This window comes from Pagrus major, chromosome 1 (genome assembly GCF_040436345.1).
Source record: "Pagrus major chromosome 1, Pma_NU_1.0".
In the NCBI taxonomy this organism is placed as follows: domain Eukaryota; kingdom Metazoa; phylum Chordata; class Actinopteri; order Spariformes; family Sparidae; genus Pagrus; species Pagrus major.
In genome coordinates, this window is record NC_133215.1 from 17,880,954 (window position 1) to 17,897,664 (window position 16,711).

At 42.9% G+C, this 16,711-nt stretch overlaps 1 protein-coding gene across 1 annotated transcript in view; it reads right to left on the bottom strand.

Annotated features, from left to right (window-relative positions):
- lias (lipoic acid synthetase) overlaps positions 1 to 15,651 on the bottom strand; it is a 37,216-nt gene extending 21,565 nt beyond the window's left edge. Inside the window, exon 1 of the mRNA XM_073467324.1 lies at positions 15,497 to 15,651. Coding sequence (XP_073323425.1) covers positions 15,497 to 15,617 — 121 coding nt within the window. The 5' untranslated portion in view covers positions 15,618 to 15,651. The remainder of the gene's footprint in view (positions 1 to 15,496) is intronic.
- Between the last annotated feature and the right edge of the window lie 1,060 nt (positions 15,652 to 16,711).

The window sequence follows — 16,711 nt, forward strand, 5'->3', positions numbered from 1 at the left end:
GATGAAGGAGGTGATTGGAAGAGGCTTGGAGATGCAGGGCTGTACTCTGATAAAACAAAAAAAACAAAAAAACCCATCATATTTAGATATAGAGTAGAAATAAACATTAACATATAAGTATGATTGCAAACAAAAATTATACATAATATGCCTGCCATTTGTTCTCAGTAGTCGGAGTGTCTGATGATTTTCGGCCTACACAAGGTAGGAGGCTGGTCACGCTGGATACCAGGCGACATATCATCAAAAACAAGGCGTTTTCTAATACTCTCATTACTACTATTGATTCTGTCTTTTTTGATGGCCTCGTCAACTTCTCCAAACAACCTTTGCAGAGCTCGCCAGTCGCACCACTGGATAAAGAAAACGTTTTTGAACCATGAGTCATATTCTCCAAGTGTGAGAGGATACGGCTGTCTTTTCCATTCTTGGAGCCCTCTGGTCGCAATCAACCTCTCCCTACCTTCACACACACTGAGAAAAACAAAATCGTCTTGCAGTCGGAAAAAACGATCAGCTACGATCCGATAAAGCTCCGGACCTGTAGCGCTGACCATCTGCGACACATAAACTGTCTCAGGAAAGCCAGGCTGATCAAGGTCTGAGCAGACAACAGAACGAAACAACTTCCAATCTTTCACAGACATACTACACCCTCGTGTATCATCATCCACAATTCCAACACACGTTTGCCATCCAACACCCAACCTAACTCTTCCTTCGTAACACTTTACAGAGTAAACATACCCATTTAGACCCAAGTATTCTAGATCCAGCCCGACCCTGAAGCAGCGCTAGCATTGGTAGTAAGGGCACCCATCACACGTCTCTTTTTGGGATGGCGAGGAGGGTCCACAACGTCGACATTAGGGTATGCAGGGGGTGACATACCATCAACAACACAGGCCTGGTCCAGATCCACACATCCACCGTTTGCCATGACTGCGAAGGGTCCCTTGTTGCTTGGAAGAAATCCAAGGGTAAATGAACACAAATGACCAAGGCTTATATATACAGTTAAACAGAGGGAGGGACCCAGGGAGGGACCAAGACAGGAGGTGTGGTCACACCCTCCCACACATCAGCAGGGGGACACACACACACACACACATACATACACACATACAAGTTGTACCTTATTTGCAGACAGAGTGGCTGCCTGAAGTGTAAAAGGGGATTTTGGCTTTGGGGAGACGATTCAGGTTAACATCGATGTGTAAAACACAGAGTTTGTTTTCCCACGACAACTGTCACAGACTAATACACTATACCCCCCCTTAGAGACATCTGAAGGTGTAAGTAACCCACCATATGGCTAACTCTAATACACATCAGAAAGGCCTTCGAAAGGTGTTTATACACACACACACACACACACACACACACACACACACACACGAGAATGCTATGGGTCATAAACACACACACACACACACATTTTTCCTCATGCACACGCATTTTCCTCAAATGCACGCGCATATTCCACATGCACGCGCATTGGCACAGGTATAATACTACTAACAATAGTACCAACCGAGGCCCGAGACCAGATTTTACCAGAGAATTAGGATTAAATTGGCCCTAAACTCATGTAGTCTGAGCCTGAGCTCTTGCAAGATGCTATTCCTTGTATCAAGAGCTCTGTCTCTATTTGTTTATAGGCCGCTTAGAAAAGTTGCATAATGCACCTTTAATAAAATCTGATTGTTTTCTGGACAAAATTTTCCTCAAGGATCCTCTTGAACACACACTATGTCCCACTAGAAACATCTGAAGGTGTAAGTAATCCCGCCAATTGCCTGTTTTTGACCACCACCAGTGATGGGGACACTTGAATAGTATTCAGGCTGGATGTAACAAGTTACTAAGAAACACCAGTTTGATATATAAATATATATATATATTTAACCAACATTCTTCAACTCAAACAGCATATTCCACATGCACGCACATTGGCACAGGTATAATACTACTATTGTTCAGCCCAGATTATCTTGTATTGTGAGGGGTTTACCGACCAAGTCTTAAAGGGGACATATTATGCAAAACTCACTTTTTCCTTGCTTTAGTATGTATATTTGCTCATCCAGAGTGCCTCCCCACCCCTTAAGCATGATTTTTCGACAACTAAGTCAATGTTTCGTAAACTACCGGAGTCAGGGATTGAGTCTCTAAACGAGCCGTTTGGATTTCGACCTGATTGTGACGTCACAATCCGGTCTTTTGCATACTCCAGTCCTCGCGCTGGCTATCTCCTCCCACACTTCGCCAGCTACCTGAACGAGGATCCGCCATTTTCTAGTTCTCGCTTCACTTGTACGCGACAGCCTGACCGCTACCATGTACAACCCGAAAGCCGAGCACTGCTGCTCTGTCGTCGGATGCACGGATCCTCCTGTTTCGCTACATCGCCTCCCTACCAAAGAGGATATCAGAGCGAAGCGGCTACATTTTATTTATCAGGGAAACGTCCCAGCTTCAGTGAGCAAAAGCATTATGGTCTGTGCCAGTCACTTCACGCCGGACTGCTTCAGCAACCAGGGTCAGGACTGGACGCTGGACTGGCAACAAGATTGTCCCTTAAAAGATGGATCCATACCCACTGTCAATGATGGAACTGTAAGTATTTAAAAAACAGTGTAGTTTGTGTTACTTTGGCCGTTTAGCACACGAGCTAACGCTAACCGTCGATGTAAATATGAGGCTGAACTAATGTGAAGTTATCAACGTTGGGCTTACTGGCTGTAGTATTCACGATAATGTTAATGTTACCAAACGTTAATTTGTCATATCAACACTCTTTTAAAACATGACAGTGAATTGAGAAAATGAATTAGGATATTGAGATTTTATCGCTTCTAACCGGCCGGTGAACCACTGCTCGGCCATGAACACCATAGACGGATTACCGCATGGGCAAAGTGGGCGTGTGCCCAGGGCCCCAGAGCCAATGGGGGCCCTTGGCCTTCAGAGTTTTTTTGTTTGTTTTTTTAGTAAAAAAAATAAAATAAAAGAATAAAAAAATATATATTGGAATGGATATGGTTTTGAAAATGTAGTATGATAATAAAATAATTTGAATTTTTGAGAAATTATAAGATTAAATGTGTGATGACACAATGACGTACGCACGCTGGAGGTCAAACATACAATGCGTTTTCAAAATGGAGAATCGAGCGCTGAGTGGAGCAGCTAAAAGAAAGCAAAGAAAAGAAAAAGAAGCCAAAGATGTCTCTTTGTTGCAGCAAATTCCGTCCATCTCAACATTTTTCACCAGAAAAGTGAGGCAAGGTGATGGTACTGACAGCAGCGGTGTCAGTACCACAACTGCAGCGGACAATGCTAGCACTAGCATTACTACGGTGGGCAGCAGCCTGGCGGTGGCGGCCGAGACAGGTCAGACCGAGCTAAGTCCTGTCACATCGCCAGTGGATGAGATATTGGCGGCCGGGAACGAACCTGAGAGTGCGGTACAGCAGAGGGATGATGATGAAGACTCCTGGTGTGAAACTGTTACTGATCCTGCGCTGTGGGGAAATATATTCAGTGGCAAAGTAAAGAGTGTTCTTATTGAAAGAGGGCCCTCTTCATTTCACAACAGACGAAGGAAATATCCTGCATCGACGAGAGACTGTGGACTAGGTGGTCGGGTTCGTTCATTAACTAATGACATGATGTGCAGTCGCCTGCCAAATGGTCAACTAGCACCACGTGAATGGTTGGTGTATTCACCATCAACTGGACATGTCTTTTGCTTTGCCTGCAAAATTTTTGGGGCAACAAAAAATGCATTTGTGGACGGTTTTTGCGAGGAGCCCAGTCCATATGTCCAACATGCTGACACTGATGCAGAGGATGAGTGGATCTGGCGCAATCGACTCAGCGCTGATAAAGCAAACTTCGGATGCGAGGGAATATTGGAAGGATGTTCTCCGACGTGTGGTGGCAGTGATCAAGTTTTTAGGAGAAAGAGGACTGGCATTCAGAGGGAATGACGAGCTCATTGGATCACCAAATAACGGCAACTATTTGGGAATATTAGAGTTAATATCCCAATTTGACCCATTTCTGGCAGAGCATATAAAAACATATGGCCAGAAGGGCAGAGGGAGCGTCTCATATTTGTTGTCAACAATATGTGAAGAGTTTATTGACATGATGGGAGAAAAAACCAGGCAGGTAATTGCAGAAGAGCTCCGTGATGCAAAGTATTTCTCTGTCATTGTAGATTCCACTCCCGACCTCTCTCATGTTGATCAGTTAACATTTATCTTCAGATTTGTTAGCAAGCAAGGTAACAGAGTGGAGCGTTTCCTGGCATTTGAGCCAATTCAGAGCCATACAGGCCAAAGTCTAGCAGATTGTGTGACTGCCATGGTGGAGAATCTTGGGCTGGATTTATCTAACTGTAGAGGCCAATCATTCGATAATGCCAGCAACATGTCGGGCCGGTACAATGGACTGCAGGCACATTTGAAGCAAAAAAACCCATTAATCCACTATGTGCCTTGTGCTGCGCATTCTCTAAATTTAGTGGGTGTGAACAGCATAGAGGGAAGCAGTCTAGAAGTGGGACAGTATTTTGATTTATTACAATCCTTGTACACATTTTGCGCAGGATCCACTCACAGGTGGGAGCGAGTTTTTCGGAACTCTGATATTCACATAGACTTAACATTAAAATCACTGTCAAACACTCGGTGGAGCTGCCGAGCTGACTCGACTAAAGCTCTTTGGCAAAACTATGTTAAAATAAGGGAGGCATTGGAGAGCATAGCTGAAGATGAAACTGAGAAAAGAGACACCCGAAGTGAGGCCAGGACACTTGCTGTAAAATTAAATAAACTGGAAACTGCGTTCATGGCTAATTTCTGGAATACAATTCTGGCTCGTTTCCAACTGACAAGTTTACAGCTCCAAAAAGTCGACATAGACCTCATGACAGCTGTGCGCCTTCTTAAATCTCTGCGTGATTTTGTATTAGCACAGAAAGGTCTTTTCACAGACTTTGAAAGGGAAGCCTTAGCTGTGCCAGGCGTGTGCCAGATGTACAAATATGACCTCCAGCGCACCAGAAAGCGCAAACGGTTTGAGGATGACAGCGCAGAAAAAGATGCGGTATTTGATGGGAAAAGCAAATTCCAAATAGAAACATTCAATGTGGCTATCGATAAGTTAGTCAGCTGCCTCAGTCACAGAATTGATGCATACAAGCACCTGTGTGATCTGTTTGGTGTTCTTTTCATGAACTCACTTGCCTCTGCCTATCCCGCTGACCTTGACATCAAACTTGGAAATGAACTGATTCACTTCAGAGCTTTCATCAGATCAGACGGACAGAATGTGCCTCCACCGAAATGTCTGAAAACAATACTTGATTGTGGATTACAGTCAACATTTCCTAATGTGTACATTGCCATAAGACTGTATCTGACGCTTCCTGTGACATACTGCGAGGGAGAACGGTCATTCTCTCAAATGGCCAGAATAAAAAATGAACTAAGGACAAAAATGACCCAGAGACGCCTGAACAGTTTATCACTCATGGCTATAGAGTCCGAACTCGTTCGAGACATGAACTTTGATGATCTGATAAAGGACTTCTCATCAAAGAAAGCCCGGAAAAAGCCTACGTTTTAGGTGAGTCTCACTGTGGTTTTGTGTGGTCCTAGCTGTGGCTCTTTACTGATGTTGATTCATGTTGCCTTTATTACTTTAACGATTTGTGTCATATGGTTGCCTATATTTTAATTAAGGTGTGTTTTACTCTATAATACTGCGAGGACTGGCTGTGCGCTTGCTGTCTCTCCCATAATATGTTTATTGTGCTGTACGTGGCACGTGCCAAATAAAACAGACCTAAAATTACAGTTATTTTTGTGTGGTTGTGTGTTGCCCGGTGTTATGTGCCGCCGTTCCGCGCGCACTGTTTGCGTGTGTAGACAGGGGCCCGTGGCGAGTTTGTGTCCAGGGCCCATGGTCATGATAATCCGTCTATGATGAACACGCAGAGGAGATTGTATGAAATCGTCTCAGTTGTTCGCGGACGGTGAGCTACGTTAATTCATTAGCATGATGTGCTAAAGGACAGTGACCTGCACGTTACCTGCAGTAAAGCAATCACTACTTTGTTTTGGAGCCGGTGACAGGGGTTAGATGCTACATGTCTGCTGTGCTACTATCAGTTATATGCAGGCATGGACACAGAAAAGTTGCTTCGCAAATGTGTATAGCTTGTTGCCATGGTCACGCGATGCTGTCCTCACGTCTTCCGCCTGGCAGGAAGAGGTGGGCGGCGCATGCAGTAGCTCATCACCTCTAAAGGGAAAGGCACTCAAACCAGCCGCTTAAAACAGGGCTGTGAAACTGGTGTGTAAACACCCCTGCTGTGCTCAATCCTTCGGTTTTTCGACCAAAGCATGTTACTATCATTCCATTTAGACATCAAGGAACCATGTCAACAAGCAGAAATGAGCATAATGTCACCTTTAATCCTAAAACCAAACATAAATTTCAAGTTGTACTTGAAAGACGTATGTTTACATTTGCATGTGTAAACATTAGAGAAAAACAGGTCACGCACACGCATTTTTCTCACATGCACGCGCATTGGCACAGGTATAATACTACTAACAATAGTACCAACCGAGGCCCGAGACCAGAGTCTACCAGAGAATTAGGATTAAATTGGCCCTAAACTCATGTAGTCTGAGCCTGAGCTCTTGCAAGATGCTATTCCTTGTATCAAGAGCTCTGTCTCTATTTGTTTATAGGCCGCTTAGAAAAGTTGCATAATGCACCTTTAATAAAATCTGATTGTTTTCTGGACAAAATTTTCCTCAAGGATCCTCTTGAACACACACTATGTCCCACTAGAAACATCTGAAGGTGTAAGTAATCCCGCCAATTGCCTGTTTTTGACCACCACCAGTGATGGGGACACTTGAATAGTATTCAGGCTGGATGTAACAAGTTACTAAGAAACACCAGTTTGATATATAAATATATATATATTTAACCAACATTCTTCAACTCAAACAGCATATTCCACATGCACGCACATTGGCACAGGTATAATACTACTATTGTTCAGCCCAGATTATCTTGTATTGTGAGGGGTTTACCGACCAAGTCTTAATCCTAAAACCAAACATGAATTTCAAGATGTACTTGAAAGACGTATGTTTACATTTGCATGTGTAAACATTAGAGAAAAACAGGTCACGCACACGCATTTTTCTCACATGCACGCGCATTGGCACAGGTATAATACTACTAACAATAGTACCAACCGAGGCCCGAGACCAGAGTGTACCAGAGAATTAGGATTAAATTGGCCCTAAACTCATGTAGTCTGAGCCTGAGCTCTTGCAAGATGCTATTCCTTGTATCAAGAGCTCTGTCTCTATTTGTTTATAGGCCGCTTAGAAAAGTTGCATAATGCACCTTTAATAAAATCTGATTGTTTTCTGGACAAAATTTTCCTCAAGGATCCTCTTGAACACACACTATGTCCCACTAGAAACATCTGAAGGTGTAAGTAATCCCGCCAATTGCCTGTTTTTGACCACCACCAGTGATGGGGACACTTGAATAGTATTCAGGCTGGATGTAACAAGTTACTAAGAAACACCAGTTTGATATATAAATATACATATATATTTAACCAACATTCTTCAACTCAAACAGCATATTCCACATGCACGCACATTGGCACAGGTATAATACTACTATTGTTCAGCCCAGATTATCTTGTATTGTGAGGGGTTTACCGACCAAGTCTTAAAGGGGACATATTATGCAAAACTCACTTTTTCCTTGCTTTAGTATGTATATTTGCTCATCCAGAGTGCCTCCCCACCCCTTAAGCATGATTTTTCGACAACTAAGTCAATGTTTCGTAAACTACCGGAGTCAGGGATTGAGTCTCTAAACGAGCCGTTTGGATTTCGACCTGATTGTGACGTCACAATCCGGTCTTTTGCATACTCCAGTCCTCGCGCTGGCTATCTCCTCCCACACTTCGCCAGCTACCTGAACGAGGATCCGCCATTTTCTCGTTCTCACTTCACTTGTACGTGACAGCCTGACCGCTACCATGTACAACCCGAAAGCCGAGCACTGCTGCTCTGTCGTCGGATGCACGGATCCTCCTGTTTCGCTACATCGCCTCCCTACCAAAGAGGATATCAGAGCGAAGCGGCTACATTTTATTTATCAGGGAAACGTCCCAGCTTCAGTGAGCAAAAGCGTTACGGTCTGTGCCAGTCACTTCACGCCGGACTGCTTCAGCAACCAGGGTCAGGACTGGACGCTGGACTGGCAACAAGATTGTCCCTTAAAAGATGGATCCATACCCACTGTCAATGATGGAGCTGTAAGTATTTAAAAAACAGTGTAGTTTGTGTTACTTTGGCCGTTTAGCACACGAGCTAACGCTAACCGTCGATGTAAATATGAGGCTGAACTAACGTGAAGTTATCAACGTTGGGCTTACTGGCTGTAGTATTCATGATAATGTTAATGTTACCAAACGTTAATTTGTCATATCAACACTCTTTTAAAACATGACAGTGAATTGAGAAAATGAATTAGGATATTGAGATTTTATCGCTTCTAACCGGCCGGTGAACCACTGCTCGGCCATGAACACGCAGAGGAGATTGTATGAAATCGTCTCAGTTTTTCGCGGACGGTGAGCTACGTTAATTCATTAGCATGTTGTGCTAAAGGACAGTGACCTGCACGTTACCTGCAGTAAAGCAATCACTACTTTGTTTTGGAGCCGGTGACAGGGGTTAGCTGCTACATGTCTGCTGTGCTACTATCAGTTATATGCAGGCATGGACACAGAAAAGTTGCTTCGCAAATGTGTATAGCTTGTTGCCATGGTCACGCGATGCTGTCCTCACGTCTTCCGCCTGGCAGGAAGAGGTGGGCGGCGCATGCAGTAGCTCATCACCTCTAAAGGGAAAGGCACTCAAACCAGCCGCTTAAAACAGGGCTGTGAAACTGGTGTGTAAACACCCCTGCTGTGCTCAATCCTTCGGTTTTTCGACCAAAGCATGTTACTATCATTCCATTTAGACATCAAGGAACCATGTCAACAAGCAGAAATGAGCATAATATGTCACCTTTAAATTCTAAAACCAAACATAAATTTCAAGTTGTACTTGAAAGACGTATGTTTACATTTGCATGTGTAAACATTAGAGAAAAACAGGTCACGCACACGCATTTTTCTCACATGCACACGCATTGGCACAGGTATAATACTACTAACAATAGTACCAACCGAGGCCCGAGACCAGAGTCTACCAGAGAATTAGGATTAAATTGGCCCTAAACTCATGTAGTCTGAGCCTGAGCTCTTGCAAGATGCTATTCCTTGTATCAAGAGCTCTGTCTCTATTTGTTTATAGGCCGCTTAGAAAAGTTGCATAATGCACCTTTAATAAAATCTGATTGTTTTCTGGACAAAATTTTCCTCAAGGATCCTCTTGAACACACACTATGTCCCACTAGAAACATCTGAAGGTGTAAGTAATCCCGCCAATTGCCTGTTTTTGACCCCCACCAGTGATGGGGACACTTGAATAGTATTCAGGCTGGATGTAACAAGTTACTAAGAAACACCAGTTTGATATATAAATATATATATATATATATATATATATATATATATATATATATATATATATATATTTAACCAACATTCTTCAACTCAAACAGCATATTCCACATGCACACACATTGGCACAGGTATAATACTACTATTGTTCAGCCCAGATTATCTTGTATTGTGAGGGGTTTACCGACCAAGTCTTAATCCTAAAACCAAACATGAATTTCAAGATGTACTTGAAAGACGTATGTTTACATTTGCATGTGTAAACATTAGAGAAAAACAGGTCACGCACACGCATTTTTCTCACATGCACGCGCATTGGCACAGGTATAATACTACTAACAATAGTACCAACCGAGGCCCGAGACCAGAGTGTACCAGAGAATTAGGATTAAATTGGCCCTAAACTCATGTAGTCTGAGCCTGAGCTCTTGCAAGATGCTATTCCTTGTATCAAGAGCTCTGTCTCTATTTGTTTATAGGCCGCTTAGAAAAGTTGCATAATGCACCTTTAATAAAATCTGATTGTTTCCTGGACAAAATTTTCCTCAAGGATCCTCTTGAACAATGCATTTTCATTCCTTCATTTAATTTTCATGCAATGATTGTAGATTTATTTTGAAACAAAATTCCTGGGCGTTGAGGAGTGATGTCCCTGACCCCAGCCCTGCAGACTTCACCCACATTAAATCTTGCTCCAAACTAAACTGAAAAGTTGGCAGCTCTGAACTAAGATCTAAATGTACGAATATTTACATAGAAGTATCATAGGGAAATTAAAAACTCTGACAGAGGGCTCTCATTTGGAACCCCTGAATGTCAATACCACTGTTACGCCCTTGAGGCAATCAGTAATAATACTGAATTTAATTTCAATGTAACTGCAAGCGACAGTGACTTAGAGCCTTTTTATTTATTGACACTCCGATAGTTTTTCCCACCAAGCAAGATAGATGTCAAACCTCCCCTCCTGTTCACATTATACAACCATGACTGCACTCCCAGACATCAAGAGAACTCCTGATGTCTGGCACACAGAGACTGTGCATTATCGCTGCAGCTAAGGCTCACCATTTCTCCGCCTTTGTTTGTTCACACTGAACCAAGCCGCTTCGGCTTAAAGCCACTCTAGTGTGTCGATTCATACAGCATGCTGGCGCTGCGTGACAGTACACATTATGACGTTGATATCTGTGTGTTCTTTTCCAACGTGTTTCCCTCGGTGTCCACCTGTTAATTTAAACATGCATCGGCTAACTGTTTATAATCATATGGATGCTGTTATAATGTGTTGTGGTTGAGATCCTGACCCACCATGCATCCTGGAAAGTGACATAAATTACGTTTTTCGTTTTAAATTACATAATTACATAATCGCCACCTGTAAACAGGACGCTGTCTGGCTCTCTCACTCGCAGGGAGGGAGGCTGTTTTCTGGGGGAAAGTTCACTGAAGTCTCGGTCGGGAGGGCTGACCGTTTTGATGATTTTTTTTAAGACAGTAACTACAACAACACAATAGTGGAAGGAGACAAACACATGGTGAGTTAAAGTTTTTTGCCGAGGACAGACGCTGTTTTACGGGCAGAAATGTGACAAAGAGTTGGTAGGACTGACAGGACGACAGACAGTGTTGGGCAAGCTACTTGGAAAGTGTAGTGAGCTAAGCTACCAGTTACTCTACATTAAATTAAGCTTCACTACACCGAAGCTACCCCCCAGAGAAATGTAGCAAGCTAAGCTACAGCAACATGGCAAAAGTAGTTTAACTACATCGAAGCTATTTTTTTTTTTTATATTGGAACAACTTCATTCCAAGGCAAAGCTATCTCAGTGATCAATAAAACTGTCAATCAGCTCACGTTCCATTTCCATGGAGGCCATTTTAGTTGGGTGGACCAGCTACAAAAGAAATAAAATTCTACAATTTTGTATATTGTATTATTCAACTATCAATGCACACTTAATTCTAACATCCATGGACAATCATGCACCTTACTACCATAGCAATATCCACCTGACTTGCACTAATGTACAGTGTCCTACACTGTAGCACATTAACATAATTAAACAGTGTATACTCAGCAAATAGTATATTATAGTTATAGTTTTCGTTAGGGTTCTCTAGGCTGTATTCTAGTTTCAGCTTTTATATTTATATTTTATATTTGAGTTAGTCTATTTAGTTATTTATATAATTCAGCCTTTTAATTGTATTTGTTTCTCATTGTTTTTGTATTTTGAATCATGTCAAGTGGCTGTAACACTTTAATTTCCCTTTGGGATTAATAAAGTACTCTATCCATCTACCAGTATCCCATATAACTGGCAGTTTCAAAAGTGGTATTTTTATTAGGCCCACTCTGTACTAGTAGCTATATCTACATACATTTTAAGCTGATAATTTTGACTAACCACCATACTTTGATTTTGTGTTTCTCTGTTCCCTCATTTCCCCACCTCTTACCTCCTATATGTAACGTTACTGTATTTGTTTATTATTTAAGTTTGTCTTTTGCAAGTCTTGGACGTTGAGAGCAGCTTCTTCTTGGGGTTGCACAGCAAGCACCTGAACACATAATTTTTCTCTGTTGTTTCATTCAAACTCATGTATTTCTCGAGGTACGGCCACGGCGACTCCCTCGGGATCAATTCGTCTCCGTCCTCCTCACCCTCTGCCATCTTTCCATCAAGTAACGTAACTCACTCAAGCAAGCTAACTTGTCTGTATTCCCCTGCAGCAGAGACGTTGTAGCCAGCCCAAGGATTGGTCCGTGATGTCACCGTCATACGGAAGTGCTTCTGTCGGCTCCACATACACGGCCGTGTATGGCGGTGGCGTCACTGACTGATCCTTTTATTTCAGACCGCAGCAGAAAGCTCCGCTACGCTGAGCTTCAGAGATGTTTGTAAAAATGTAGCTTGTGTGGACGCTACCGCACTACTTGGTTAATAAAAGAGCTAAGCTACTGAAAAGCTATTTGATTCAGAAAACAGCGACGCTACCACCACGCTACTGAGAAATGTAGTTAAACTAGTAACGCCGCTACTTGTAGCGACGCTACTGCCCAACACTGACGACAGACACTTTTCCACGTATAACTGCGGATTTTCTTTCCTCATATAAGTTGCCAAAGACACTACCAGTGACCACAGTACTGTTGTTTGGTCCTGTAACGTTGCTTTGTTGGTCATTTCTCTTTTATTTGATGAGTGAAGGATCTGTTTAGTTATCAGACTGTGAACACCATCAGATCGACACACCCCTTATCCACGCCTCTGGGCTTTTCCATTCACACAGACGCCGGCTCGCCTCTACTGCGGCTCTGATACTACCTCGGAAAGGGGACATCAGAGCCGCAGTGAAACTGTCCCCCCTCTCCACATCTGTAACTTTCACACAGACTACGATCCGGAGAATCAGCGCATGATTCCCACACTGAAAGGGCAGTGTGAATGGGGCTACTGAGAACCTGTCTTAGTCAGCACACATCTGGTTAAAAAAGCACAGAAAAGGCTCCACTTCTGACAGAAACTCAGACTTAGACTAACTTCTGGAGCGAGATTGTGGTCAACTTTGACAGAGGAGCCATAGAAAGTATCCTGACATGAAACATCACAAACTGGTGCGGTTTGTGAACGGCCCAGAACATCACTGGTACCCAACGACAGAGCAACAGTGACATCGGTGAAGTGAGATGTCTGCACAGTAGTGTTGTGACGTTCATGAACGAACCGATTCTTTTGAACGGCTCGTTAACATGAACGATGGGAACCGAGTCGCAGCTGGGAACCGTTCTTTTTTTATTTTTTTAATATCACTGTGTGTTTCACGCAGATCCACACAAAAGCTCCTCCTTTGCTCCTCCCCTGAGTGGGACAGAGAACAGGAAGGGAAAAAAAGTTACATGGGGAGGAGCGCAGCCAAGCTGCACGGTGCTGATTTGATATGCAAATGTAGCATGACACCACCTGAGTTGTGCAAGCTGCCTTTGCGTAAAAAACAAACAAAAAAAACCCAGAAACACATGACTGCCCCTGCCTCGGAGAGCAGAGCAGCTGCAGCGGTCTTAATTAGGAGGAGGACAGTCAGTCTGTCGTGTGTCGTGACGTCGTTGTTTGGACAAAATGAGCCAAAGGAAACGGAGCAGCATTTGGATGCACTTTTCTCTTGTGGAAGACAGTAAGGCAAAATGCAATATTTGTCAGAAAAATATTTCTTTTAAGTCTGGTTCAATATTTCAGAATAATTCAAACTCAAATATTGGTGGGATATCTAATTTTGTATTATTTTGTTCCAAATCTTACCCCATCATACCTCCCAGTGATTATTTCGAAGATAAAATGAGTTACCGCCAGGCTGGCTTCTTAAAACTTAATAAATATAAAAATAAGTCAAATGAGCCAGTTTTTTGAACGGCTCTTTGAAAGGAACAGCTCCCCAAGATCAGGCTCCCCTCAAAGAGCCATAAATCCCATCTCTACTGCACAGAGCCCAAAGGATACTAAAAGACAACACCCACCCCAGCCACAGTCTGGTCACCCTGCTGCCATCTGGCAAAAGACACACAAGTATCCGCTGCCATACAACCAGACTACAGAGCAGCTTCATTCCCCAGGCTGCGAGAGTCCTGAACTCATCATCAAAACTCCATTGTCTAAAAAATGAAGATGTAGCAGGACTCAAACTTTATGTTGTTTTTTAAACCCTTGACCCTTAAATGTACCTTTTACCTTCACTATATCTCGGATTCGGAAATACAAGGCTGATGTGAACGGTTTTTCCCACTCAGCTGATCGAAGTTGCGCTATTTTCGATATCACTTGAACGCGGCAGAGCTAATATGACGAATGTTACTAAAACCTCCCGGTTAAAAAAAAAAAAGTCATGCCAGGTGGATTTCGTTCCCGATTTTACAGCTAATGTTTAGCTGATTTCTAAATATTTGTTCGAGGTAAAAACCGACTTTGCTAACTGTACAACTTAAATTTTGTGAGGTTCGTCGATTGTCTGGTCGCGACTGATGACGGCACGTACGTGCTCTACATCTGCGTCGTGACGTCCTTCCTTCCTCCTTTCCTCTGCTACCGGCGAGGTGAGGATAGCCGAAAAATTTACTCCTTGGGTTTCATCTAATTCCATCTGTGTCAATTAAACACAAGTTGGGCTTAATTTTCCATCCTTATTTGTGGATAGTATTATATTTCACTACACAAGCTGTATTTTGCCTTTAATTTAGGTTTGTTAGGAAATATGTTGGTTGTTTGGGGGCTGATTCTGCCGTCAGTGAGGCCGGAGGTCGCGGCTCTGTTCGTGCTGAAGGCCGCAGCGGGTTGAACAGTATTATTATAGTATATTAATGGTATGGATTCAGCTGTTAGTCAAGCCCACCAACATGTTGCATAATTTTATCTATAAAGTAATAACACATGGGTGACTCGGACCTCACTGTCGCATGTAGCTCCCATTAGCATTTGCGCTAATGCTAGTTGCGATAATGCAGTGTGGCAGTGATCAGTTGTTCATGCTAGGCACTAAATTTCAGTATTCAGTATTCAGCGACACAGTTGCTCTGTTGTCAGAGAAACGTGTTTCACACTGAAGATGTTAGTGTAGCTGTGATGTACTATGTTAGACCAGCCCAGAACAAGTCTACATGTCATAGCTAGCTGTGGAAAGTAAATGTCACAATCACAGGATGCTTCAGAGCAATAACTAAAGCTTTGTTTCTGTCTCTTCAGAATGAAGACCATTCTCAGCAGTCAGACTGTCGACATCCCCGACAATGGTAAGAAACTGGTGATTATTGCAGATAATCCTGAGATGCCTGTTTGCAATCGGTAACATCTGTGGAGTGTGGCTTCTGACCCTGGATGTGTTTTTGTCTCTTCTTCTTGCTGTGTGGTGGTTCAGTCGAGGTGAGGTTGAAGGGCCGGACAGTGATCGTCAAGGGCCCCCGTGGCAAACTCGTCAGGGAGTTCAACCACATCAACCTGGAACTCAGTCTTCTGGGCAAGAAACAGAAGAAGGTAAGGCGCAAGGCTTGCAATGCAAGACAAACTGATGCACAATGGACAGATCTGAGTTCCTGAGAGTTTCTCATGTAATGCGTACATCAAAAAAGACAATAACTCGCCAACCGTGTTAAATAGTCCTCCTCTTTTTCGTTGGTTTTACCGGTTGACTAAAAACCACACCGCCATCCACTGTAATGGAGTATATGACATCATGCTATTCACTGACGGGAGTGCTGTCTTGAGTGAGAACGGGATGCACGGCTCCAAAAATAGAAAATCTATGTGGCGGCCAATGTTGATATTGTGATGGGCCGCAACAAATGAATGTGTGGGAAACACTGGTATAAAGGGGTTATATTGGAAGCATACATGCTTTGAGTTGGCATCTGTCTTTCTTGAGCTGTTAAGAGTTTATAAGACAGATATCCTTAAAAGTGAATTTAAAACGTCCCAACTCAGTTGAATGTAGACCGTTTTGTTCAGGAAAAAAAACATTCCTGGACTCTAAAAGTGATGAGTTGATCAATTGTTGTTTTCTACTTGTTGAGGTGATGCAAAATTTAGGGCCTCAACTAATAATTGCGGTAGATTGATATCATTATGGCGACGTTTCCTTTTCCCAATGAAATTAATCAAAAATTGGCAGTCACACTCATGGCAATATCGCATGTATATCTGACTCCTTCAAATGGCTTGTGTTTTTCAGTGTTTAACAGTCCAAAACTGAAAGATAATATCATGAGCAATGGTTTTTGTAAAATTCTGTAAAATGAAACATCAGAGGTGCTTGAACAAGCTAATTCTTCGGATTTTGCTTTACAAATGACTTGGTAATTGACTGATACATTAATTAGTTGCCTCAGGATAAGTACAATGTGATGTTAACCACTGTGCTGTCCTCCTCAGCTTCGTGTGGATAAATGGTGGGGTAACAGGAAGGAGCTGGCCACAGTCCGCACCATCTGCAGCCACGTCCAGAACATGATCAAGGGAGTCACTTTGGTAAGACTCCAGTTCAACTTACTGGAAATGGCTACCTTTAGCACTGTCCGACTGGTACAATAAG